Genomic DNA, 22,386 nt, shown 5'->3' on the forward strand with positions numbered 1-22,386 from the left:
GAGAGCGCCGCGAGACAGCAAACGCCCGGCGCACTTCTTCCTCCCCAGACATCGACGCAGGGCAAGCATCTATGTCCCTTCAAACACTATGGACTACTGCAATACACATTGCTCTGTCAGCGACTTCCAACATGTGCTCGAGGCTCGAGTGTTCGTCAGTACTTCAGTCTTCGACTCTTCTGCCCTTCTTTGCTGGTACCTTCCTCCGACCACTCAGTCTCTCGCCTTATTTACGGTTCTCTTCCAAGACCCATCCACCATGTGCAGGTACCCTTTCCTGCTAGACTACGCCGCTACAACGACGTGAGCTCCCAGGATCATTTTCGACCCAGGACGAGTAAAATCGACACCTTCACCCAGGCTGGCAGCTGGCTCTCGCACTCTCATGCGCGTGAGTACGGCGACCGGATGCATGGTCTGCGCTGAGCTTATCAATTCGTCCCCGCACCTCCAAAATACAATATCACTCGTATGCATCTTAGGCATCTTCCAAGGTTCTCGCCCGCCCGCCCGCCTCCCCGCTTGTTGCTTGCGCTTGGATCTCACATAGCCAGGCAGCGAGCACGCCCATCAGGCTTGAGAGCACGTTCACGACATGGAAGCGTGCTCACGTTGATGGGGTTCCAGGTTGTAGTCAAGCCAGCGCCAGCCGGGGCGTGTGGTCGACGCTGAGATCTAGAGAGACACCGCAGGATTGTCGCTATGGGCAGGCGCAGCAGAGCACCGGAGAGGGGAACTCCTCCGCCATCCAGCACACCGTGAGCACACCTCTTCCAGTTCCGTCGCACTGTGTCAGGTCAAATTACATCTTGTACCCCGATAGTCTCCCTGTGACTTCACGCCACGGCAACTGCAGGTTCGCACAACCCCTGGCTCTGGATCTGGCGTATTGTGTCCGTGATGACAGACCAACCGAAGTTGCGCGCGTGCGGTACCCTAATGGCTAAAGTCCGTACTTATCCGCAAGAGTGTGCCTCTACGCCCTCGCCATCGACGCCTCGACGCGCTTCGTGAACCTCGCACACCCGCCGAACACTTCGTGCGGACTGTCAACACTATGCCGCATCATCATATCATCACCATTGGCGGCATGGAATTGGTCGGCGGAGATATTGTGCTAAGGCTGGAGTTGTACGAGGAAGCGGTCCAGGTAAGTAAAGTCCCGTTCCTCGTGCGTTCTCTTCACGCCATCGCAGGGTGCAAGCGACAGGTTCTTCATGGACCCGACCACATACAGCCTAATATCAGACTAACCCCCAGATCTTGCAGCTGCCAGTCGCGCTATGCATACAATCGAAACGCACGTCCCACTCCACGCATCCAGCGTGCGCAACACCGAGGGCTAGCCTTGGCCTTCTTCTCGAGTCCTCTACTTCAGCCGAGGACAGCGTCCAGCAGCAGCAGACCTCGTCCCAGGCGAGCTTAGCAGTATCAGGAGCAGGACCTCTGTCGGACTGCGTGGGTCCGGAGCACTGGATGTGAGTAGAGGGCCATGGTCGTTTGTCCGTAGAACGCTTGGGTAGCGCGTACTGTACTTCATCATAATCAAATTAACTCAAACCGTCGCTTCAAGCGAAGATGGGCGGCGCAGTATCATTAAGGCAAATGCTGCTACAGTGAAGAGGTCCAAGGGATAAATACCGTACGCAGCACGCCAGGCAGGTGCTCTACAGTACATTCCTATAACTCTGGCTCACGAACAATGATGTCAATAACATTCCTGCCAATGCGTCAGCTTTACAACATGCGCACACGTCGTCTCGAAACAACGCACCGTAAATGCATAGTCAAACCGCTCTGAATGTCCGTCAGCGTGAGGACATCGACTGAATGCACCCCTGGGGCGAGCGCGAGGAAGTCCATCCGGACCGACTGGCACGTTGACGGCAAGAGAGGGCTATCGACAGCTCGTGGTCAACAGCAGCAGCCAACGCAGGAACAGAGCACGCACCCTATCCGAACGCGATTCTCCAACGGGATGATCCCCGGCGGTCGCACCTCGCCCTTCCCGCCCGCCTCCCTCTCCTTCTTCGCCTTCCGCCGTCTCCGCCGCTCGTCCGGGAAGCTCACCTCGAACCGCCGCGTCCACGACGACTGGTTGAACACAAAAATATCGAGCGTGAACTGGTCGAGCGGGTACAGCTCCCCCGCGTGCGCGTGTGCCTTCGACTTCCCGGGACCCCGGTGGTGGTGCTGCGACGCAGGCAATAGCCCGACAGAGACGACGATCGGCTCGCCGCCCATGTCGCGCCCTGTCGCGTCCGGGGCGAGCTCTTGCTGCTGCTTGAGTGCCTTCATCGGGTCGATGCCGGAGAACGCGCCGAAGCCGCCGACGGTGGGTCCTGGGGTCTGCGGGAGGCTGCCGCCGCGCTCACGCCGGATCTCGACGCTGGGCCCGACGGAGCCGGGGCCGGATTGTTGTGCGATCGGGGTCTGCCAGAACGGAGTTGGGGGTATGGCTGCTGGGGAGTTGGGGTATGCGGGGTATGCGGGTGTGCGGGGTGTTGGAGGGTCGAGCATCTCGTTGATGGTGCTCGCGCTGTCCGTCTGAGAGTGGGTGAAGCCGGCGAGAGGGTTCATGGGTGGGAGCGGGAGAGGCGGGCTTGTCGGTGGGTCGAATGTTGTGGGCGAACGAGGGAATGACGCTTGGAAGGCGACGGATGGCGGGATGTACGAGGCCCGGTTGGGGATGTTGAGAGTCTGCCCGGTGGGCGTTGGACTCGAGTGGAGGGGTGCAGACGGCGGCTGATTGTTCGGGTTGAGCATTGCGGTCGGGCTCTGGTAGTTCATGGGTGACTTCGGCATGCGCGCGTACTCGTGCACTGGTGTTTCGAACGTCGCGATGGTGTGGCGCTTGCTGCCAGCGACAGCGGTGAGAGGGATAACACTGCGCGTGGTAAGCGGAGTGAGAGTCCGCGCTGGGGGAGCGAGGGGCGCAGTCGGGAAGGGCGAGGCTGGCGTCGGAAGGACGAAGTACTGCTGGTTCTCATCGTCGTCGAGCTCAGCGGACTGGCGCTTCTGCTGCTGCGTGATGCTCGAGGACGCGAGGTCGAGCACGCAGTTCCACCGCGAAGGGAAGACCTTGGTCGGGTACAAAGGACTGCCGTCGTTCGGTTCGAACGGTCTGACGATGAGATTGATCGTGACGGCGCGCTGTAGCTCGTCTGCGGCACCCCTCTTGTCGACACCAACGGGACGCGCCAAGGAGAACTCGTCGACCTCCGGCCCGCGGAGGAACGAGACAGCGTACAGTAAGTTGACTTGCTCGCGCGGGCCCACGCCAAGCGGAAAAACCTCCGACTCACTCTCTCCCCAGCCGATGAACGACGCACGCGCTCCCGTCCCGCTGATCGAAACGTCGATGCGTTCGACCTCGAAGTGATATGACATGTCCCCCGGACCGGCGAACAAGTTCTCGACCTCGACGCTGAGCACGACGGTGTGCTCCTCGTTTCCAGCTTCGCGCTGCTCACGCTCCGCGAGGAGGTCGTCGTCGAGGTCAGAGTCCGAGTCGGACGCACCTGGATCGGGTTGTCGGGGCTTGTGGACCTTGCCGGCGTGCGACCCTTGTGGCAGCAAGAAATACGGCACGAAGACCGTCCGCATCCGGACGCGAAAGCCCATGTGCGTCTTGAGGGTCTTCCTGAACGACTTGCGCAGAGTCGCGGCGCGGGGTAGGTTGCCGCTCGGAGGCGGGGAGCTGATGCCACTTGAGTACGCGATCGGAGTTTCAGTGGCCGCGGCTGAGGGCGGTGGGCCGAGCGCAAACTCGTGCATGCGGGTATTGGCTCCCAGTCGAGTAGACGGGAGAGACAGTCGCTTGGACGAGTCGTTGAACGTCGGACCTGCGAGAATGTCAACGGGTGCCAATGTCGACGACCAACGCAACACATACCGTTTGCAAGTCCCTCGAGCAGATTGACCTCTTGTAGGCCCGATAGTAGCTCGTCATCGTCGCTCTCGGACGAACGATCCTCGGTGGCGCCGTTGGCTCTGGAAGGCGATAAGAAGTCGTTCCCGGACTTGAGCCCGCCGGCTGCATCGATGAGCGCGGACAGAGCCTTCCGAGGGGCCGTCGCAGGTAAGGGTTTGTGGCGGAGAGTGGTGGAAACCGTTATGCAGAGCAGAGGATCTGGGGTCTTGGTAATCATGAACACTGTGAAGCGTCAGGGCGAGAAGCGGAAGAGTGCACGGAACACTCACAGACGAGGACAGTCATCTTGTAGACGGCAATCCACGAACGCTGTTTAGCGTCCCATAAGAGCGCGAATGCCTCCTTGTCGGGATCGTCGGACTCTCCCCAAACAGCAGAGACAAGGGGGGTGCCCTGAGATTGGACGTACTTGAGGTCAGACTCGGCGGCGGAGGGTATAGGATTGGGGGTGTGAGGAGGAAACATAGCAGCAGTCCCGGCCAGTAGGTTACCTGGCCTGTTACGCTGCATGGAGCTGTTTCGAGGCGGCATGGAGAGGCGGGAGTGAGTGGGGACATCAGGGGTGCTGGAAGATGGAGGAATGTAGGACGTTTCGTATGAGATCTGGAGGTGCGCGAGGAAGGAGAGAAGATGTTGCGGGGGATGGGGAACCTCGGCGGACGGAGGATCCTGGTCGGAGGGTAGTGGGAACCGGATTGTCAGGAAGAAATCCAAGTTCTCGTCTGCAGGTTCATGTCTATTTTATGTTCCATGCATGTAAACATAACCACTCACCGAAGAAAGCTGCCTTCCTGTCCGTCGATGGCTCTCGCATTCGAGAGATCCATCCGGCTGCCTGCTCGCCCGTGTAGTCCGCAGGAAACTCGAGCGACGGCGGAGGTGCTATCACCTCGAGCACACTAGTTTCAAACAGATCTTCATGACTTGACATTAGGATGAGCAGAGAGTCGACCGAGTCGAGATGAGAGGAGGATGAGAGACGCGTGGTGAATAGAAGGCGCTCATCATACAACTTTCTCTCCTACCGCCAACTACTCGTGTTACCGCAGGCTACCGCAGCTCTCTGAAACCTCTTGGATCGACTTGGCGAACTCAGCTCAGAGTGGTTAAAGTGGCTCCACGCGTATTTCGTTTCCGCTTGCTCTCAGGTCGCCTTCTCGCAGCTACACCCTCTCTTCGCGCCGTCACCTACACGCTCGCTGGCTATAGCTCTCCTAATCACTTGGGCGAAATTGCAATGCCAAAGGCTAGTAAGCCAGGCTTCTACGCCGTCGCGAGAGGACGCGTCCCAGGTGTCTACTCGACATGGTACGCTCCCAGATCTCTCGCGCCAACCGTCCCGCCTCACGTCCATTTTTTCCAGGGGTGAATGCCAGCAGCAGGTCTCCGGCTTTACTGGCAACAAACATCAGAAGTTCCCGACACTGGAGCAGGCCAAGGCTTACCTCGCGCAGCACGGAGCTACCAACGGCAACTCCACATCCGCTGCCAGCTCGTCAGCCGCAGCCGCACCACCAACCTCGCGTAAAGGACACGGTTCGAAGCCATACGAGAGGCCGACACCAACAAACGGAAAGTCAGAAGAGAAGACGCGTGGATCAAATTCGAGATGGGCAGCTCTGACGACCGAAGTGATCGAGGACGAGAGCGGGTGGGACATAGTATACTCGGACGGTGCGTGCAAAGGGAACGGGAAGGCGGGCTCTATCGCGGGTGTAGGAGTGTGGTGGGGCCGGGACGACCCAAGGTACGCATGCGTCGACGCCGTGTATTACCCTCTCCAACGCGCAATAGAAATATCGCGGAACGCTGCCCGGGAGGACAGACGAACAATCGTGCAGAGCTCATCGTTCGTACATCTGCGCACGCCCTCAGTATATCCAACCCGCTGAATTCTGGTAGGCGATCGTACGAGTGCTCGAAACGTCCCCGCACACCAGGAAGCCTCTTCTCATCAAGACAGACTCCAAGTACAGCATCATGTGTAAGCTCGCTGCATCTGTCCGATTGCGCGGCCGTCTATACCTTCACCCTCCTTAGGCTTCCGTGAATGGATGCCTAAATGGCTGAACAACAACTTCAAGACGTCGACCGGAGAGCCCGTCAAGAACGCCCCGCTCATCCGGTACCTCGCTGCCTTGCTCGACCAACGTGCGCGCGAAGGCCAGAAGGTGCCAACCATGCTCTCATAAAATATCGTATTCCCGCTGAGTGCGCGTTCTCCAGGTGCATCTCCAGTATGTCAAAGGACACGCTGGCGAAGAAGGAAACGAAGGCGCGGACTGGCTCGCGAACCAGGGCGCACTCCGATCAGAGGAGCCCGAACGTGAGTGGGACGCGCTGGTTGACGACTTGGAGAAGGCGGTGGACGAGGTACGTGTCCCGCTTCGTTCTCTGTAGTAGTGTCTCTCCTCACGCCCCGTAGCCCTCTACACGCCCCGAGGCATTGCCCACAGCCCCGTCGCAAGAGGAACTCGAGGTACGCCTCTCTCTGCATTGGCGCGGCCGTTGTGGTCATGCTGATATTTTTTGTATTCTTGCAGGCGTATGCGGCTGGGCTCGTCGACGATGACGAGCTGCTGGCTGAGCTCGCAGCTGGATAACGGCATCTCTGGATATCGCGTGCCATGGTACTCCGAGCATACTAGGCCAAAGGCAGGCTGCTCCAGTAACTACACACTCGGTTTTGTACTACCCATTTACCCTCTTCTCGCACCACGAGTGAAGACTCCGACGCTCGCATCTGACGGTGAGTAAACAGCGAGTAGATATACGCGCCGTGTCTGAGTTCGCGCACAGCGGACGTGCGGTGAGTGATCATGGATTGTTGCGGAAAGCTGCAGTCCGGTCTCGCGGATGAGATGGGGACGGGGCAGTGCCGGATGCGAGGTGAGTACTATAGCATTGAGTTGTGCGATAATGAAATGCAGCGCAGAAGACCACGACTCGCGAGTAAGTATATATGCTATCGACGTCTCAGACTCAGAGTTGGCACCTCAAAGTTCCCAATTCACGTCCCCGTGCGCCACCTGCCCATCTTCTCAGAGTTAGAGTCTAGAGCGCGATCGGTGTTCAGTACTCAGTAAGGGAGGCAAGACTTTGGTTCGAGTCGCGCCAGCCGCTGAACGTGAACGTGAACGTGAATGTGACAGTCAGCGCATGCCGTACAGGACAACACCCGGCCCCATGACTGAGCACTGCGTACCAGGGTCGGATCGGAGGTGCACAACGCACATCCAATACATGTGTCATGTACAAACGGGACAGACAGAGCGTACCTCGAGAGGACTAGATTCAAGATTGTCGTCGTATATTGCCGCAATTTGAATGATGCACATATATATGCGTCCGCCGAGTCCGAGTCCGCAGCGCAGGCCCGTCTGCGTCGGGGCACGTCGCACGACGAGTACAGGTGATAGTATAAGTACTGTCAGATTCGGATAATTTTTGAAAATTGAACTCCTGCAACTGGTTTGTCGTGCGTCGGCGTGTTCGGGCGACTGGCGTTGCGCAATGTTGAATGCGCAGGGCGGCACCGTCGCCGACGGGTGAGCGCGACGGGAGGGACGTTCCTACGACGGCGAGGGAAGCCCTTGTCGCACGCAGCACGAGGCTCGAGGCTCGAACGACGTCCCTGAGGCCTGAGGTGTCGCCGCTAGAGAAGGATTCGTCGCATGGCGATAGGAGAGCACCTGTCGGCGTCGTGCACGTCCCGCTTGGGAGAGATATGGACCATGGTGGTGACTGGTCCGCTCGACGCTCGACGCATGAGGCGACACGCAGCGTGTCCGGTTGCAATGACACTGCAGTGAGTGGTTCGGAAGATTGTGATGCCATCTAGCAGTGCGTATCAGCCTAGTGACCGGCAGCTGTGACTCAGAGGACGTAGGATTGTTGGCGTTGTAGACTTGTAGGGTATATACTATATAGAGTGCATTGGTGGTTCTCCGATGTCGGGATCGCGAACCGAGAGTGGCCGTGTTGGACGGAACCGAGTAAGATCTAGTGTGGGTACAGTAAGTGTAAGGGTGCAGTGGTGCAGCTGGAACGTGGATCAGGGACTCGGAGTTGTAGACGTGCCAGTCAGTGCATGGTACACATTAATAATCTGCGATGGTTAGTGAAGAGCGAGAAGGTACCGCATCCGGGGCCGTCACGTTGAAGTATAGCGGTACGGCATCAGATGATGATGATACAGTCCTTGTCAACGAGGCGTCAACGTTGGATGCCGAGGTAGGTATGTTGCGTCGTGAGAGGATCGGCGATTGAATGTGGTGGGGAACGGGGTTGAGAAGAAGACCGCGAGCAGCGGTGATATGGAGTCGATTGGGTGGTCGATAGGGATCGCGACGCCGAAGAAGTGTCAAGGGCGATGACCCCGGGCGCGACTGGCAGCGGCTGGATGCGAGAGTAAGGACTTACGGCCATCGTTGGTTGGTTGGGTTGGAGTTTCGGTAGAGGGGGAGTGGGAGTCTGCCGACGAGGGTGCCGTTCACGGATTTCCACGACGGGATCGGAAGATACGAGGAAAGGAGAGCACAAGACTGGCCATGCCGGCCTCGTTGGCCGCGAGGAACCTGTCGGGTAATCGCGGGGTGGGTTTACATAGTACAATGCACAATGCATTCGCAGCCCAAACGAGAGGCTGCATAACAGGGTTGAAACGGAGAGCGTTGTGGAATGTGACGATGGTATGTAATATGTATGGAAGTAAGTAGTTGCCGCGAGCGTTTGCGATTTCCAGGGGTTGTCTGAGGCGTGTGTGATCAGAAGTGTGGAGGCGGCGGTGCACGGTCGCGTCTATCAAGGGTGCCGGAAAGGGGTTAGCCTGCACGAACGGTGGATAAATGGACGGTTGCAGACCGGTTGCGCGAAGAGAAATCGATCGGAGGGCGGGGAATAGTAGCCGTAAGTGGGCCGTAGCCTGGCCTCTTGCGCGGAAAGCACTCGTCTGGGATGCGTGCTGCAGCGAAGAGGACGACGAGGGCAGCCTGGAGGTCGAGAGAGACATTATTGAAGGGGTGAGAGCGGTTGCGAAAGAGGCTTCATTCTGAGACAGCGGGCGCTGGAGATTTATGATCGGGGAGAGGGCATGGTGGGACATTCTGAAGCTGCCTGGACGCAGCGTCGGCTCTGGTGGGCTGAGCCTTGGGCGACAACTCGTCCGCCCAGCCGTTTCTCATCATGACTTGAGCCCGAACCTTGTTCATCGCTTTCTCTTTCCCTCCTTCCCATCTCCTGCTCTCTAGCCTCTCGCCATCCCTTGGCCTCGCTCCTTCCTCCCTCTTGCCCCTGCTTTCTCTCACCGCGCGGACTGGTCGCCGACCGCGTGAGCTGGCCTACTCTGCTTGACATGTATCCCTCGCGGAACACACGTGCATACCCATCCGCACCATGGAAAGGAAAGGAGAGGGAGCTCGCCGCGCGCGACGGAGGTTCGGACGGCACTGTCATCGACCTCGAGCTTGTCCAGGATTCCCCATATCAGGCGTGAGTCCTCTCCCTTTGCGCCTTCTTGTCACGCACGCCCCGCGTCCGTTAGCCGTTGGCGTTCTGACCCTTCTCTCACGCAGTGCTTATGTCGCGCCCGTTTACCTTGGCTCTGGCCAGAGCAAGCACCTCGTCCAGGTCGACACTGGCTCTTCCGATCTCGTGAGTGTCTTTTTGGTATTTGGACACTCTGCGCGAGTTGCGCATCAGTCGAATTCGCATCGCAGGGAAGGCACGCCGCTCTAGCTGCGTCCCTCCCCGCACGTCGTCAAGGCCTACCCCTCTCCCCGCCTTCTTCCCCTCGCGCGCACCCCAAGAGGGCCCCCCGTCTCTCATGTCCTGCGTGTCGCGCAGGTCATTTCGCGCCGTCCCAAAGAGTCCGGAACCTCGGTGGAACGCTACTTGTCTAGGCCCCGGCAGCGTAGCGCCCTCCTAGACACTGGGCCTAGCGCCGTCGCGAGCTCCAGCATTGCCCCCTCTCCTCCGCGCACGGAGCGCGTGAGCTATCGACGGTGGAGTCCCTGTTGCGCTCGTTTGTTACTTGGGTTTCAGCGCAGCCATGTTCGGTGACCGTTCTCATCCCTTTGTTGTGTCCTCGCCGCGTTACTCACGCGGTGAGTCGCGGCCGGATCCCGTCCTTCGTCATGAGCTCGCTATTCGGGAGGATCCCTGCGCGATTTCGGATGGGGTTGAGGGGGAAAGCAACTTGCCTTAATGGCATGACTGCGATGTTCCCGGGGTCGCACGAGTTTGGTAACTTCTGAGAGTGCCTCAGCCGCTCTGCTCCGCGACGGCAATGCACCTGCATTGTCCAGGTACAGTTAACTTACATTCAGAACTGCCGTCGTTGTCAGGACCACGAGGACCGCCCTCCATGGACAGCTCCAGCGGAGAGTCTATGCCATCTGCCCGTGCCTACGCTGCTGTAACGCCTTTCCCGACGTCCCGCCCTGCGCGCCCACTGGAGTGTGCGGTCGACGCTTTGCTGCAACATGCAGCAAAGCGTCGACCTCTCATACCGAAATCATCGCTTTGAACGTAGCGATTTGACGAGCTCGCGGAAGACCACGAGTTCGTTCCAAGTCAGGAGCTCCGTGATCTCGAGAAGGTGCATGCGTAGTGGTTGGTGTAGGGTTGCTGAAAGGGCGTAACCGCCATCTGGAGCGCGTCCGTCTCGTCAAGACCAAAGACAGCAGCGTCGACATGGCGCTCGCGTCGGTCGTAGAAGGGAGGAGGCGGGCGAAGAGCGTGTCTGAGCACACCGTGCGCTGACAAGATCGCTGTGACAGACTGTGGTGGACGCCTGCCGCTCTCCATGTCGTCCTCCACGTTCTCGCTTTGGATGAATGTCCGTGTTCAAAGTGGCCATTCTGCACATTCAGGATGACTTCAAGCATGGGTCAACTTGACGTGCTACTGTCCTGGGTCACCTCGTGGACCACTCTGCTAAGTCTCTCCGCAGACAAGGCACACCTTGCAGGCCTAGCGCCGTCGCAAACTATGGCATTGCCTTCCCCTCTCCCCATCCGCACACGTTCGCTGTCGTTGATGGCGTCCCCGTCGTGCTCGTCGAATATCAGCACGGCGCACTGTCCCTCGGACCCGCGTCCTGAACGCGTTCGCCTCGAGTTGCCTTACTCACGCGGAATGCTTGTTACGTCGCGGCCGGATCCCGTCTTTCGTCATGAGCTCGTTACTCGGGAGGATCACGGCGCGATCTCGGATGGGGCTGAGGGGGTAAACGACTTGCCTTACTGGCATGACTGCGATGTTCCCGGGGTCGCACGAGTATGGTAACTTCTGAGTGCGTCCGCCGCGACCGTAATGGACCTGCGTTTTCTACATGCATCCCGAACTGCCATCCTCATATCCGAATATTCCGGACACGCGTACTGACCTTCTCTTCCGCAGTGGATAACATCCACATCATGCTCCTCCTCCCTCTGTGGCCAAGTCGGCGGCAGCAAATATGACGCGTCCGGTTCAACATCGACCGGCAGAACCGTCCAGATCACATACGCCGAGGGTGAGGTCGATGGTCCCATCGTATGGGACACCGTCCAGCTCGGAGGATACGACATCAACAACCAAGCACTTAGTACGTCCTCTCGCTCCTCGTCTCTGCATCCGACTGACCACAATTTGCACACAGTCTCAGCTGCTAATGTAAATAACGAACCACTCTCATCGAGCTTCACCGGCGTGATGGGTCTCGCACTCCCCGCCAACTCCCTCATTGCACAACAAATTCCGCCCACGGAATCTGACGCGCCCGACGGCGCATCCCTCTCCTCTAACCTCTTCAGCATCACACCCGTCTCCACCGCCCCCGGAGCGCGTTTCTTCGGCCTCGCCCTCGAGCGTCCAGGCTCCGACCGTATACCATCCGTGCTCGGCATCGGCAAGCACCCACCAGACCTCGTTCCCGACCCCAGCAAAATCGAGTACGCGAACGTGATCGCGTCGAGCGGGAACGGCCCGCAGTGGTGGCAAGCCTCTGTGCGCGCCATCAACGTCTACGTCGATGGTGTGAAGAAGCCGGTGACCCTACCCCAGTCTGCGAGTGGACTGAGCACCCCGACTGCGATCCTCGACTCGGGCGTCCCGCTCATCATCACGACGAACGCCATCGCGAATGGAATCTATGGCGCGCTGGGCATCAGCCCAGCAGCAGACGGAAACTGTAAGTTCCCTTCCATGTGTCTAAATCGGTCGGGATACTGATGTGCGTGCAGTCTACCTACCATGCACGACCCCGATCAACGTCACGATCCAGCTCGACGGACGCACCGAGATCCCGCTGCACCCGCTCGACATGTCGTACTTCCCTCCCAACGACGCGACCTCGGAAAACTGCATCGGCGTGATCCAGACGCCGTCGCAGTTCCCCGGGCTGCAGCTGCAGCTCACGGACATGATTCTCGGCGTGCCCTTCCTCCGCAACACGTACACCGTGCTCGCATACGACCCCCCGTTTGCCAACGGCAGCTTCCCCGTAGTGTCGGAGAACGAGGACTCGATCGAGAACGTCCGGCCGCGGCTCGGGCTCCTGAACTTGACGGACCCCGCCGTCGCCGCGGACGAGTTCCACACCGTGCGCGTGCTCAAGAAGTCCCTTGGGGGCAGCACATCGACGACCACCCCGAGCAAAGGCAAGGGCCTCTCGGTGGGCATCGCGGTGCTCATCGGGCTCTTGGGCTTCTTCGGGCTGTGCGTCGCGCTATTCGGCGCGCGCTGGGCGTACATGCGGCGCAAGTTCAACCGGGAGCGCGCCAAGGCCGCGGCGCTCGAGGGCGGGGACAACCCGTACGGGCTGGACAAGGGCGGAGCGTGGGTGTTCAACGAGCTCGGGTACCAGCTCACGCCGATGAAGGCGCACGGCGGGGAGCCGAGCGAAGACGAGCTGCGGCAGCGCCGGTTCGAGGCGTACAAGCGGCGGCAGCGGAGCAACATGGACTCGTCGTACACGGACGACACGGCGACGACGCGCGTCGGGAGCTACTTTGAGTACGAGGGCGCGGGGGCAAAGCTGGACGAGTTTGGCAAGATTGGTACCCCGACCCATGGCGGTGTCCCCGATACCCCAGACACGCCCCAGCGCGGGTACTTTGACCCGTGGGGCGAGGACCGCCGGGCGACGCTCGTGGACAGCGGGGCGGACTTCGACGGGGCGCTGCTCTCGCCGCCGCCGCGGTCTGCTCGCCGGGCGGACTCCCCGCGGTCGATGCACCATCGGACGCAGAGCGGTGGACCGGGGGTCGACACCCCGCTCCTGTCTGCACACGGGCACCATCGGTCGCTCTCGGGCTCAGGCTCCCCTGTGCGCGACTCGGCGGACATCGCTGCCGCTGCCGCTGTCGGTGAGTTCGGGGAGATGGACATGCCGCAGACGCCGGTGAGTATGGCGGGCGTGGGGACCGCTGCGAGGAGCCGGAGGGTGAGCGGGATGAGCAGCCCGGGGCCGTCTGCTGGCGACGAGCGGCGGCGGTCGCATGAGAGCGGACACGAGCATCATCAGCACCATGTCGCTGCGCCGCCGCCGGCGTTGGTCCCTGTGTCTGAGCCTGTGGTTAGCACCTCGAGGAACGACTCGAGGGTGTCGGTCATCGGGCACGAGCCATGATCCTCAGTGCGTCGCCTTCGCTCCTACTCATGTCTACCTTTGATGTCCGTACTTGCGCACTTCTTGACTATTCTGCCTCACGTAAACGTATGCATACCATCTATCTACGTACTTACCCACCTACCTACCTACGTACTAAGTTCGCTCGCTCCGCGTACTCCGTGCACCGCTGCTTGGCTTATGGGACTCTGTAGCACTGTACTACTACCGCACGGACTTGACTCTCTCTCTCGACCCTCGACCCTTGATGCTCGCATACCGACCATACCGACCATACCGACTGACTGACTGCTTTTACTGAGCGCATTACCACTTACTTTTCTTTCCTGCTCCGCTAATGTACTCCTCCTCACGATCTCCATTTGCTCAGCTCAGTGAAATCGAATGGCATACCGAAACGTGCTCAGTGTCCATTGCCAGTGTCTGTCGTTGCATTCAAGTTGAAGACAAGTCGGGCGAGTTATGTAGCGGCCAGCCACAACCACAACTTCCTACAAGTTACCAGTGGAAGACTCCATTTAATTTTACCTAGCTGGTTGACATTTCTCCCTCGTAGACTTTCCGTTTACTCGAGAGAATTAGAGTAGCGCGTGCGACTCACCCGAGCGGTGGGGACAACAGGCCTGAGGCCCGAGCAAAGCTGACTGCGACCGCGCAAGGCTCAAGCCGGGAGGCAATCATAGAGAACTTTTTCAAATCTTAAGAGTTTAAGTTTGATACACCGCCGCAATTGAAGAAAGACGCTCCAAGATGGCTGTCTTCTGAGTCGTTTCATGAATCACAAACTCAGATGCGATGGTCGACTTGCACATTCCAGCCTCCCTGACGAGAACGCCACCACTAGGCTGAACATACTTCACATGAGCAGTCTGAATATCTAACATCAATTTATGTCATTCCGAGATTCTCCTCCATTGAGATTAAAACTGTTCCATGCATTCACGATATCCGATCCAAGATACTCGATACAATGATTCCGTGATTCCGACTTGCAAACAGGACTCCTCCTGGAAGACTCAGGCCAAGGGGATGCGCGCGACGGCGTTGTACTCGCCCTCGGCCCCGTAGCTCCCCATCTCGCAGATTTGGAGCTCGTCGACCTCCCATTCTCCGAGGTCGACATTCATGGGGCCTTTCTTCCGCTTCTGCGCCTTGGGCTTGTCGTCCGAGTCCTTCTCGTCCTTCTCGTCCTTCTCGTCCTTCTCGTCCTTTTCATCCTCCTCATCCTCCTCATCCTTCTCGCCCTGCTCATCCTGCTCGTCCTGCTCCTCACTCTCCAACGTGTCTGATTCTTCCGCATCCGAGACATCGTCCGGGACTAGGATAGACTTGATAGCCTCAGACGCGAGGATGGAGGGGTACGAGAACGGCTTTCGGAAGCGCTGTCGGGGCGTGCGGTAGATCGAGTTGACAACCGTACAGTGGAGCTGACAAGCACGTCAACCACTGACTGACACCGTCAGCGGGAAAAAAAAAACGCTCACCTTGAGCGGGCGGTCCGCGTCGATGAGCAAGCCCGCGTCCTTGAACGCTCCTTGTATAAGCTCTGCAGCAGTGTCCATGTCAGCCGCTGTCTCTGCGAGCAGATTCCCGAGAACATGGTGGTTAGACTTACTCCCGACGGCCATGAAGCGTTCAGTCGTTGACGCGGCCGCGCTAGGCCCGATCCACATGACGTTCGCATTCTCTGGGTTTCCTCGGTACGGCCACATGATGTCCATGTTGTCGAGCGCGACGCGCAGTCGCTCCCCGTTGAGCATTGTCTGGATCTTTGGACGCAGCTCGTCCAGCACCTGCTTCGCCTCGTCGAGCGTCCGGACAGGCGCGGCGGGGTCGGTGGGCGACGGCCGGTGGAGGGACATGACCCCGATGGTAAAGTGCATGCGGCGCGCATTCATGACGATGGAGGGATCAAGTCCCGGGATGGGCGGGTCTGCTGCGAGGAGTGCGTCTGTGACCTTGGACAGAGACTCGCGGAATGCGGGGTTGTGGCCCTACGTCTTCCGTTAGCTTTACCATACTTCGAGTGAGAGCGCGGAGTGTCGCTTACCAGCGGGATACAGAGGACTATCCGGGAGTAAAATGTCACGGTGAGCGTAGGCCAGGGATACGAGGGGTCGACTTACAGTGCGTGAGCTTCGGCTTTGGCGTGTATTCCTTCCACTGCTTGCGAGGGCCGCGGTTGCCTCCCGAGGACTGACCTGCGTCGGCAACCTTGATTTTTTCCTCTTCTGCAGACTTCGCGGTTTCACCTTCGCCGCTACCTTGGGCAGGAGCGCTGCTCTTGCCACGACGGTAGTAACGATAGTAGCCGCGCCCACGACCACGGCCTCGACCACGACCACGACCGCGTTCGGAGCCCTTCCAGATGGAGGAAGTTTGTTCATTTTGTTCGACTGGCTTCTCAGCATTAGCACTTACAGTGCTCGATGGCGCCGTGCCAGTAGCGGCGGTTGCAGTAGTGGGAGTGCTAGTGCTCTCGCTCATGGTGAAGTACCGGGGGACTCGATGGTGAGATGAGCGTTCGTAGAGAAGATGGGATGGTATATATACGACGCGAGAGAGGCTGGCTGCAGCTGCAGCAGACCGTAGCATGCGTGGACCGTGACTGGCGGGACCGTAAGTAAGTAGACCTGCCGCAGTGGAGCAAAAGTGCCACTCGCGATTCCAGACTCAGCGGACCGGGGGGGCCAGAATGTCGCCTGGCTGGCGTCTGGTGTCCTCCAACTGTGACCACCACCTGCACTTCCAAACGACTCCCTCGAGTCTCGTCCGAGCTGCACAAGACGGTCAACACCATCGCGATATGAGATGGACAAGGCGAATGACATGCGCAAGACCCCGCAGAGCACTACTGGTAGCATCTCGATAACGCGCTCGCCCGCGTGAAGGAGGCGAAGGCTCACAAGGAGGCTGCAGTTAGGAAGGAGCTGAAGACTCTGGAGGCGGGGCGGAAGGTACAGTATGAGTCAAGCAATGGTATTGCGTCTTGCTCAGCTACCGCTGCTTTGCCAGTGCTATAGACCCTGGAAGCGACTTCTGCGCAGCCGACTGGCGTGACTCCTGCGTAGTGCTACGCTGGCATGCATGGCTGAATGCGCCGCGTATCGCGCGACCAACGTCAATAGTCGACGTGGAGCGTGTTCCAGGCGAGTCTTTGCCGGTAAGGTACCTTGGGAGCTCGCTCACTGATGTTGACGACGGCAGATGATGAGACACTGACGCGAGCAAGGAAGGCTACAGCTCACACTCGACTCTGCAGCAAGCGAGCGCACCCCGCGGGATCCTCGACCCTTCAAATGTTTCCATACTACAGGAGAAGGACCCCTCGAAGCCAAATGCACCCTACGGTTTGTCAATTGCATCTTGTTATTGCCGCCGCAGCCACGGAACTCCGTCGTCTGCGCACGCCGAGTCCCTTACCCGCTCGTCAGCAGTGGACGGCGATCTTAGTAAGTTCGAATTGTTCGAGTCCGTGCATCCGAGTGTGACAACGTTCACTCACGACTGTGGTAGCCCCGGCGGACAGGTGCTGAGAGCGAAGATGTCCATCTGTTCGTTAGACCTCCCCCCTCCCCTGGGACGCGTCTCAATGCGTACTAGGCTTAGGCGATGTACAACTAGTACGCGGGCCTCTTTTCCTCATATCCCCAAGCACTCGTCTGAAACCTGACAGAGTACTCGCAGCATACGGGAACACGAACGTCCCAAGTCTGTCGGCGGCCCCTCAAACAGTTGCCACCTCTCGGAAGTCCTTAGCCCTTGTGATCGCGAATCGCATGACTCACACCAACGCGGACGCCTTCGCTGCCTCTACTCGTCCTCCGACGTCCTCTGTACTCGGCCCCCTCCCCCCCTCCCCCCCTTGAACCTTCTCTCGCTTCCCCGGTGTGCCGCAGTCCGCTGCAGGCCAAGCTCTGGCACTGACACTGGCACTGGCACTGACACTGCCGCTGCTGATATCTCTCTTCTCGCGACCTCACGAAGCCGTCCATGGCACCATCGCCCAGCCGGTAATAGGAGCCAAACGCCAAACGCATTACCGCGAAGTCCATGCAAGCGCGATTCTGTACTGTGAAGGAGTGCTGCGGGAGCTGGATTCGGAACGGGAGGTGCGTTGTGCGTTGTACTGTGCTGCTGCAGGGAACAGGGACCCGGGGAGGGGGGGATGGTGCTAGTGCTTACTGATAGCAGAGCAGGGCCGCGGTATAGCTATACCATCTGCGCAGGCGTTGAAGTCTCGGGATGGCGGAGCGTGGGCGTGGACCCGCACCCAAGGGGGGAGGGTTCGCCTCGTCGTCATGGCCCATAGGCAAACAAGCATTATAGCGGCTTTGCGAGTGGTGCATTCGTGGGCTGACGACATACTGCAAGCTTACCAACGAGGGACTCCGTTCCGTCTTCTTCTACGAGCGGGACAACCACAAATCCACCGTCCGCATCCTGCACGCGGCCTCCCGAGAGTTCTTGGTTGATCGCACACGTTCCGGGGAGGAGTTTTACGTCGACACCGGGCAATTCCACAGACCGTGACAGCTCGTGGAAGCTTGCGCGAAGACACTGCTGGCTTCAAGTTACAAGGATCTTTATGCCTATGTGTACTTCGTGTATTACTACAAATGCAGCGGGGACTCAGACTGTCTGCAGAGCCGTGACGTCAAATCTGCGCTGGAACATCTTGAACAGCTTGGACAGGATGGAGTCGGCGAATCGCAGGCAAGATAGTGGGTGGGGTGTTTGGTATAGTGTTTCACGAGAGTTCGAATTCATTTTCGTGGTCGCGGCTACTATTAATATTAATCTATGAACTGCACACATTGCATACGCGGAAGGTGAGAGTATACATGGTTTTGTTTGAGGGTGCGGATTCCGATCAGTTGGCAAGCTTCGAGCGCCCGTGCCGGCCGAGCTCGTTTGACCTTGCACACTACCATCATCTTGAGCTTGGTCCCTCGGTACTCACTGCTAGTGTTGCCGTGGAGTGGAGTCGGAGTCGCTCTGGAGTGTCGCCTATCAAACTCCGATGCACCCCAGAGTAACTCGGAGTCACTCCGGAGTCATCACGTGATGGCCTCACTGTGAGGCCAGGATGCTGGACTTGCAGCTTGGAAGAGGGACGACAACCTGTAGGCAAGCACAGTGTTGCCAAAAATGTGTGTTTTAGTCCCATAGAGATGGGTGAGAGGCTCAGATGTCGAAACGTTCCGTTTAGGTACATATATGTGTTCCTTTATATGCAATCAATAGCACATTGCATACCGGGTTAACTCCAAGCCATACCCATCCCTCAAAGATGTTATGTCGCAGCCAACTTGGTAGAAGTATATTGAGTACGCATTTTACAAGGTGATGTGAGGTATTTACGACGCGAAGCTATGTAGAATGAGGCTGGTTCCAGCAGTTGGTCCTGATCATCTCGGATTTTGTCTGAGGCTCATGAGGCTGAGTTGCGCAGACATGCACTTATCTAAATCAACACAGAAGAATAATATCAAGCTTCTTGCTTCGATCAGATTGAGCCTCGGCGGTCAGGATGCCAACTTCCCTGCTTGGAGGGGGTAGGGAGCCAATGATGTTGAATTGCCCGAGTACACGGACTCGTAACGGTCAGGTTCTCATAGATGAACACACTGTACAAATAAAACAATGTAATTACGCATTATTCAGACGTTTCTACGGGCTGAACACTTGCAAACGCGTCCACAACAGTCGTGTCGCGTTCAAAACGTGACCGCGTTGGACAAACCCGCCATCTGCTTGGGCGCTACACCCTGGTTTGCCGGTGATCCGTTTACCATATCTGGCACTCCAGCACGCTCCGGAGTGAGCTGGAGTGATGGTCGCCGAGATGCCGCCAGAGCGGAGTGGAGTGCACTCCGAAGTGCTCTGACTCCACGGCAACACTACTCACTGCTCCTTCTGCAACTGGTACGGGGCACGACGATCAAACTGAACGTATCTGCTAAATTGTGAGCTGCTCGAGCTCGCCGCTATTCCGGGAGTAGGCACGGTCATAGAAGACGTCCAACGGACTCCAACCCATCTTTCAAGTTCGACAGACTAGTCGCGTTCGCGACACAGTACGATTGCTCTCGCAGACTGTGGAATGCCTGCTTAGCCAAGACTTGTGGTCCCTTGTGCGTATACCCTGTCGCATCGTCAATCCGTGAGAGACCCGAAATGACTCTCTGTCAGCCTCGCTCCGAAGTATACCTTGTCCCCCCAACTTTCCGCCTGTAAGATCTCAGACAAGGCACCCAGACACCCACCATGCCCTTCCCACTCCCCTCCATCCGCGTCGCACAAGCCTCGCCCTCCATCTCGCTCGAGAAAGGCTCCTACCGCATGCGCGCTCCGCCCTCGCGCTCGCGCTCCCGCCCCGCCCGCCTGCACACGAGTGCCAAGTCCCGCGCCCTCTCCCTCTCCCTCTCCGAGTCCTCAGCCGGCCAAAGCCAAAGCGGACGCTCGCTCGGGACGGTGACGGAGTTCGTGCCCGCGTCGTACGAGAAGCGGATGGCGCTCCTCGTCGCGCTCCTGACGTGCGCGATGCTCGCGAGTTTCGGGACGGCGTGGTATCTGTGGACGACTAGGTGCGTGTTCCCTCTTCTTCATTCCTTCCTTCCAGGTCTTGCGCTGTTGTCGTCCAGCAGAAGTACGTGGCTGACGCGAGTGCGTTGCGTTTGGCCAGCCGTCCTGCACCCCGTCTGCGATGACAAGAACAAGAACAAGAACCTTGAACGCTTCCCGGATCCCCGTGCCTTGCTGTGGACCATTACGGCGAACATTACTCCTGCTGTTTCTCGCTTTCTCGTGCTACCTACCTGTTCTCGTGCACTGTTATACTTATTCGTGTTTTGTACGTGCTCTGTACCCTCACATCGCTATCCTCGTCGCTGCAATACATCCTGCTGTCTTATACTCGATCCCCTTTCTGCTGCAATGCCACACGCTCCGTGCAGAAACGCGCGGCCTTTGAGGTAAGTAGTACATGCACACCCAACTCTCAATCCTCGACAGCCATGTCTGCATCGACCTCGCCCTGCTGCTCCTCTGCCTGCTCGACGCTGATGTGTCCCGCCGGTCTCCACACGTTGCCCGCCGTCATCTTCCATAGTCGTACACGCCCGTCGTTCCCTGCCGACGACAGAATCGTCCTAGCCATAGACCGTCAGCACACTCGACGCGTTGCACGCAGACCGACATACCCTGTGATATTCCACTCCACCCTCCCCACCGTCGACCTACACCCATTCGTCAGCACACACGCGACCCAACCAAAGACAGACGTACTTGTGATCGTCAAAGTCCCCTACGATACTCGCGCTCCACTTCCCCTCTCCCTCCTCACCCTCACCGTCCAAGTCCTCACTCGGCGTCGGGGGCCTCACCCTCCATATCCTCACATGTCCGTCCCGGCTGCCGGTCGCGATAAGGTGGTACGACCGCCCGCAGGACGGCGCCCACGCGACGGACGTGATCGCGTACGTCTTCGCCGCCTCGTCCCCGTTCGCCGCAGTGGAGGGGCCCTTGGACGTCGGGTCTGAGGGCGCGGGCGGCGCAGAGTTGAGGGAGAGCAGGGTGGATGGGCGGCCGGAGGAGTTTAGTTGTATGATCTGTGTACACGGGTTGTGCATGTAAGGATTTGAAAGGGATAGAGATACTGAAAAAGGGGAAGAGGGCGCACCTTCACGACACCGTCGATCCCGCACCCTGCCGCGATGACCTCGCCCCAGTACTTGTCCTTACACCACGATATGCACCAGCCTCCATCCGCCTACCACCAATAAGCAACGCCGTAGGGAAACAGTCGCGAGATTGCAACGTACCTCTCGTGTCCCAAGCCCTGGCCGGCCTGACACCTGGCTCTGGCTCGCCTGTTGCTGCAGCGCATGTGCGACCGCTGAGACCGAGTTCCCATCGAGCCCCGCAGACGTCTGCGTTGGGGTCGCGCTGATCACTGTATGCGCTGTCGAGCGCGATGAAGGGGTCGTCGCCGGAAGAGCGAGAACGTCGACTTCCTGGAGGAGTTCCCAAGACGCGAGCGACGGCTGCTCGAGGCACTCGTATATGCGCAGGCAGTTGTCGGACGAGATCGTCGCCTGACAGCCCAATGATCTTTGCGTTGATATCGCGCATATTCTTACGAGAGACAGAGAGTGAGTGCAGAACGTACCAACTTCAGTCCCCAGTGCTGCGGGGCGAACTCGACCGCGCGCACGGTGCCCTTCGCGTCGACGAGAATCGCGCGCTCCTCCCACCGCGTCGAGCTGGAGGATGCTGCGTGTCCCGCGCCGTTCAGCTGTGTGCTGTCGAAGTCCGGGGAGGATATCTGCTCCCACACTTTGACGGTGCGGTCGAAGGAGGCGGTGGCGAGGATGGTGCCGAACTCGGGGTGCGCCCAGCTGACTTTTGAGATAGCAGCATCGTGCGCCTGTACGTCACGGTAGTTTTGACACGGTATGAGAATCAGAGGGAGGAAGGCGGTAAGTGGCGCGTCCGCACCTTCCAGTCATGTTCTGCGGACCAGGAGCCGTCTTGTTCGTGCAGCTGCCACACCTTTACCCTGTAGATTAGCGGGGTTGAGTTTTGCAAGTAGCTCAGACCGGTTTCAGAAGATCATAGGCACCTTTGGTCGAGACTACATGTCGCGAGATGGAGACCGTAGAAGTCGTAGGACGCGTCTGTGACCAAGTCGTTGTGCGCGTCCGGTATCAAGCCCGTCTGGATCATTGCGCCAGTTTCGCTTCAGCACTAGTCAAAGACTTTATTGGACAAGCAAGCCAGGTACGAGCAGATATTGAGGGAGGCGACGAGCAAGAGTTGCGCGACGGTGGCGGCG

General features: G+C 58.7%; 10 protein-coding genes across 10 annotated transcripts; 6 read left to right on the top strand and 4 right to left on the bottom strand.

Annotated features, from left to right (window-relative positions):
- The first annotated feature begins 31 nt into the window (after positions 1-31).
- L226DRAFT_169849 (uncharacterized protein) lies at positions 32-1,076 on the top strand. Its single transcript, XM_067672614.1, has 4 exons — positions 32-303; positions 361-391; positions 483-758; positions 824-1,076. Exons 1-4 carry the CDS (start codon positions 89-91, stop codon positions 899-901), a joined length of 600 nt encoding a protein of 199 aa, XP_067532120.1. The 5' UTR covers positions 32-88; the 3' UTR covers positions 902-1,076.
- Positions 1,077-1,560: 484 nt separating this feature from the next.
- On the bottom strand, positions 1,561-4,909 carry L226DRAFT_554359 (uncharacterized protein). Its single transcript, XM_067682994.1, has 6 exons — positions 4,709-4,909; positions 4,204-4,656; positions 3,896-4,156; positions 1,952-3,845; positions 1,775-1,897; positions 1,561-1,720 (listed from the first exon to the last, which is right to left on the bottom strand). Exons 1-6 carry the CDS (start codon positions 4,863-4,865, stop codon positions 1,681-1,683), a joined length of 2,928 nt encoding a protein of 975 aa, XP_067532121.1. The 5' UTR covers positions 4,866-4,909; the 3' UTR covers positions 1,561-1,680.
- A 262-nt stretch (positions 4,910-5,171) lies between these two features.
- L226DRAFT_468470 (uncharacterized protein) lies at positions 5,172-6,334 on the top strand (the record flags this gene model as incomplete). Its single annotated transcript, XM_067676136.1, has 6 exons — positions 5,172-5,242; positions 5,298-5,681; positions 5,729-5,783; positions 5,837-5,918; positions 5,975-6,105; positions 6,161-6,334. The coding sequence occupies 6 exons, from the start codon at positions 5,172-5,174 to the stop codon at positions 6,332-6,334; spliced, it is 897 nt and encodes a 298-aa protein (XP_067532122.1).
- Positions 6,335-8,098: 1,764 nt separating this feature from the next.
- Positions 8,099-9,112, bottom strand: L226DRAFT_169937 (uncharacterized protein). The gene is made up of 2 exons (XM_067672616.1): positions 8,798-9,112; positions 8,099-8,734 (listed from the first exon to the last, which is right to left on the bottom strand). Exons 1-2 carry the CDS (start codon positions 9,036-9,038, stop codon positions 8,427-8,429), a joined length of 549 nt encoding a protein of 182 aa, XP_067532123.1. The 5' UTR covers positions 9,039-9,112; the 3' UTR covers positions 8,099-8,426.
- A 1-nt stretch (position 9,113) lies between these two features.
- L226DRAFT_169993 (uncharacterized protein) lies at positions 9,114-10,027 on the top strand. Its single transcript, XM_067672617.1, has 3 exons — positions 9,114-9,424; positions 9,508-9,586; positions 9,652-10,027. Exons 1-3 carry the CDS (start codon positions 9,288-9,290, stop codon positions 9,832-9,834), a joined length of 399 nt encoding a protein of 132 aa, XP_067532124.1. The 5' UTR covers positions 9,114-9,287; the 3' UTR covers positions 9,835-10,027.
- A 1,302-nt stretch (positions 10,028-11,329) lies between these two features.
- L226DRAFT_169930 (uncharacterized protein) lies at positions 11,330-13,611 on the top strand. The gene is made up of 3 exons (XM_067672615.1): positions 11,330-11,522; positions 11,577-12,107; positions 12,160-13,611. The coding sequence occupies exons 2-3, from the start codon at positions 11,630-11,632 to the stop codon at positions 13,545-13,547; spliced, it is 1,866 nt and encodes a 621-aa protein (XP_067532125.1). The 5' UTR covers positions 11,330-11,522; positions 11,577-11,629; the 3' UTR covers positions 13,548-13,611.
- Positions 13,612-14,444: 833 nt separating this feature from the next.
- Positions 14,445-16,160, bottom strand: L226DRAFT_537825 (uncharacterized protein). The gene is made up of 6 exons (XM_067681382.1): positions 15,969-16,160; positions 15,674-15,908; positions 15,598-15,614; positions 15,163-15,541; positions 15,032-15,093; positions 14,445-14,974 (listed from the first exon to the last, which is right to left on the bottom strand). Exons 1-6 carry the CDS (start codon positions 16,032-16,034, stop codon positions 14,564-14,566), a joined length of 1,170 nt encoding a protein of 389 aa, XP_067532126.1. The 5' UTR covers positions 16,035-16,160; the 3' UTR covers positions 14,445-14,563.
- A 473-nt stretch (positions 16,161-16,633) lies between these two features.
- On the top strand, positions 16,634-17,253 carry L226DRAFT_170006 (uncharacterized protein). The gene is made up of 4 exons (XM_067672618.1): positions 16,634-16,696; positions 16,755-16,999; positions 17,064-17,170; positions 17,224-17,253. Exons 2-3 carry the CDS (start codon positions 16,847-16,849, stop codon positions 17,148-17,150), a joined length of 240 nt encoding a protein of 79 aa, XP_067532127.1. The 5' UTR covers positions 16,634-16,696; positions 16,755-16,846; the 3' UTR covers positions 17,151-17,170; positions 17,224-17,253.
- A 2,209-nt stretch (positions 17,254-19,462) lies between these two features.
- Positions 19,463-20,460, top strand: L226DRAFT_537827 (uncharacterized protein). The gene is made up of 3 exons (XM_067681383.1): positions 19,463-19,684; positions 19,743-20,137; positions 20,236-20,460. Exons 2-3 carry the CDS (start codon positions 19,818-19,820, stop codon positions 20,258-20,260), a joined length of 345 nt encoding a protein of 114 aa, XP_067532128.1. The 5' UTR covers positions 19,463-19,684; positions 19,743-19,817; the 3' UTR covers positions 20,261-20,460.
- L226DRAFT_512812 (WD40 repeat-like protein) lies at positions 20,410-22,377 on the bottom strand. Its single transcript, XM_067678350.1, has 8 exons — positions 22,174-22,377; positions 22,050-22,110; positions 21,721-21,978; positions 21,374-21,646; positions 21,232-21,321; positions 20,838-21,160; positions 20,753-20,788; positions 20,410-20,701 (listed from the first exon to the last, which is right to left on the bottom strand). The coding sequence occupies exons 1-8, from the start codon at positions 22,275-22,277 to the stop codon at positions 20,551-20,553; spliced, it is 1,296 nt and encodes a 431-aa protein (XP_067532129.1). The 5' UTR covers positions 22,278-22,377; the 3' UTR covers positions 20,410-20,550.
- Positions 22,378-22,386: the final 9 nt, after the last annotated feature.

The sequence above is a fragment of the Lentinus tigrinus genome, assembly GCF_003813185.1.
Source record: "Lentinus tigrinus ALCF2SS1-7 unplaced genomic scaffold L226scaffold_28, whole genome shotgun sequence".
In the NCBI taxonomy this organism is placed as follows: Eukaryota; Fungi; Basidiomycota; class Agaricomycetes; order Polyporales; family Polyporaceae; genus Lentinus; species Lentinus tigrinus.

What these genes read in the sequence shown, in the direction of transcription:
- L226DRAFT_169849 (XM_067672614.1), top strand. Translation starts at nt 89, where the DNA reads ATGGACTACTGCAATACACATTGCTCTGTCAGCGACTTCCAACATGTG. An exon ending in GCTCTCGCACTCTCATGCGC is followed by an intron (nt 392 to 482) that starts GTGAGTACGGCG and finishes TATGCATCTTAG; the next exon opens with GCATCTTCCAAGGTTCTCGC. An exon ending in CCTCCGCCATCCAGCACACC is followed by an intron (nt 759 to 823) that starts GTGAGCACACCT and finishes GTACCCCGATAG; the next exon opens with TCTCCCTGTGACTTCACGCC.
- L226DRAFT_554359 (XM_067682994.1), bottom strand. Translation starts at nt 4,865, where the DNA reads ATGTCAAGTCATGAAGATCTGTTTGAAACTAGTGTGCTCGAGGTGATA. An exon ending in CAGGAAGGCAGCTTTCTTCG is followed by an intron (nt 4,657 to 4,708) that starts GTGAGTGGTTAT and finishes ATGAACCTGCAG; the next exon opens with ACGAGAACTTGGATTTCTTC. An exon ending in CAAGATGACTGTCCTCGTCT is followed by an intron (nt 4,157 to 4,203) that starts GTGAGTGTTCCG and finishes GACGCTTCACAG; the next exon opens with TGTTCATGATTACCAAGACC.
- L226DRAFT_169937 (XM_067672616.1), bottom strand. Translation starts at nt 9,038, where the DNA reads ATGTCCCACCATGCCCTCTCCCCGATCATAAATCTCCAGCGCCCGCTG. An exon ending in GATTTCTCTTCGCGCAACCG is followed by an intron (nt 8,735 to 8,797) that starts GTCTGCAACCGT and finishes CACCCTTGATAG; the next exon opens with ACGCGACCGTGCACCGCCGC.
- L226DRAFT_169993 (XM_067672617.1), top strand. Translation starts at nt 9,288, where the DNA reads ATGTATCCCTCGCGGAACACACGTGCATACCCATCCGCACCATGGAAA. An exon ending in CAGGATTCCCCATATCAGGC is followed by an intron (nt 9,425 to 9,507) that starts GTGAGTCCTCTC and finishes TCTCTCACGCAG; the next exon opens with TGCTTATGTCGCGCCCGTTT. An exon ending in ACACTGGCTCTTCCGATCTC is followed by an intron (nt 9,587 to 9,651) that starts GTGAGTGTCTTT and finishes TTCGCATCGCAG; the next exon opens with GGAAGGCACGCCGCTCTAGC.
- L226DRAFT_169930 (XM_067672615.1), top strand. Translation starts at nt 11,630, where the DNA reads ATGGGTCTCGCACTCCCCGCCAACTCCCTCATTGCACAACAAATTCCG. An exon ending in CCCAGCAGCAGACGGAAACT is followed by an intron (nt 12,108 to 12,159) that starts GTAAGTTCCCTT and finishes ATGTGCGTGCAG; the next exon opens with TCTACCTACCATGCACGACC.
- L226DRAFT_537825 (XM_067681382.1), bottom strand. Translation starts at nt 16,034, where the DNA reads ATGAGCGAGAGCACTAGCACTCCCACTACTGCAACCGCCGCTACTGGC. An exon ending in ACGCTTCATGGCCGTCGGGA is followed by an intron (nt 15,094 to 15,162) that starts GTAAGTCTAACC and finishes ACACTGCTGCAG; the next exon opens with AGCTTATACAAGGAGCGTTC. An exon ending in ACGCGGACCGCCCGCTCAAG is followed by an intron (nt 14,975 to 15,031) that starts GTGAGCGTTTTT and finishes CGTGCTTGTCAG; the next exon opens with CTCCACTGTACGGTTGTCAA.
- L226DRAFT_170006 (XM_067672618.1), top strand. Translation starts at nt 16,847, where the DNA reads ATGTTTCCATACTACAGGAGAAGGACCCCTCGAAGCCAAATGCACCCT. An exon ending in AGCAGTGGACGGCGATCTTA is followed by an intron (nt 17,000 to 17,063) that starts GTAAGTTCGAAT and finishes CGACTGTGGTAG; the next exon opens with CCCCGGCGGACAGGTGCTGA.
- L226DRAFT_537827 (XM_067681383.1), top strand. Translation starts at nt 19,818, where the DNA reads ATGCCCTTCCCACTCCCCTCCATCCGCGTCGCACAAGCCTCGCCCTCC. An exon ending in TGGTATCTGTGGACGACTAG is followed by an intron (nt 20,138 to 20,235) that starts GTGCGTGTTCCC and finishes GCGTTTGGCCAG; the next exon opens with CCGTCCTGCACCCCGTCTGC.
- L226DRAFT_512812 (XM_067678350.1), bottom strand. Translation starts at nt 22,277, where the DNA reads ATGATCCAGACGGGCTTGATACCGGACGCGCACAACGACTTGGTCACA. An exon ending in ACATGTAGTCTCGACCAAAG is followed by an intron (nt 22,111 to 22,173) that starts GTGCCTATGATC and finishes GCTAATCTACAG; the next exon opens with GGTAAAGGTGTGGCAGCTGC. An exon ending in GGATCGACGGTGTCGTGAAG is followed by an intron (nt 21,161 to 21,231) that starts GTGCGCCCTCTT and finishes CCGTGTACACAG; the next exon opens with ATCATACAACTAAACTCCTC.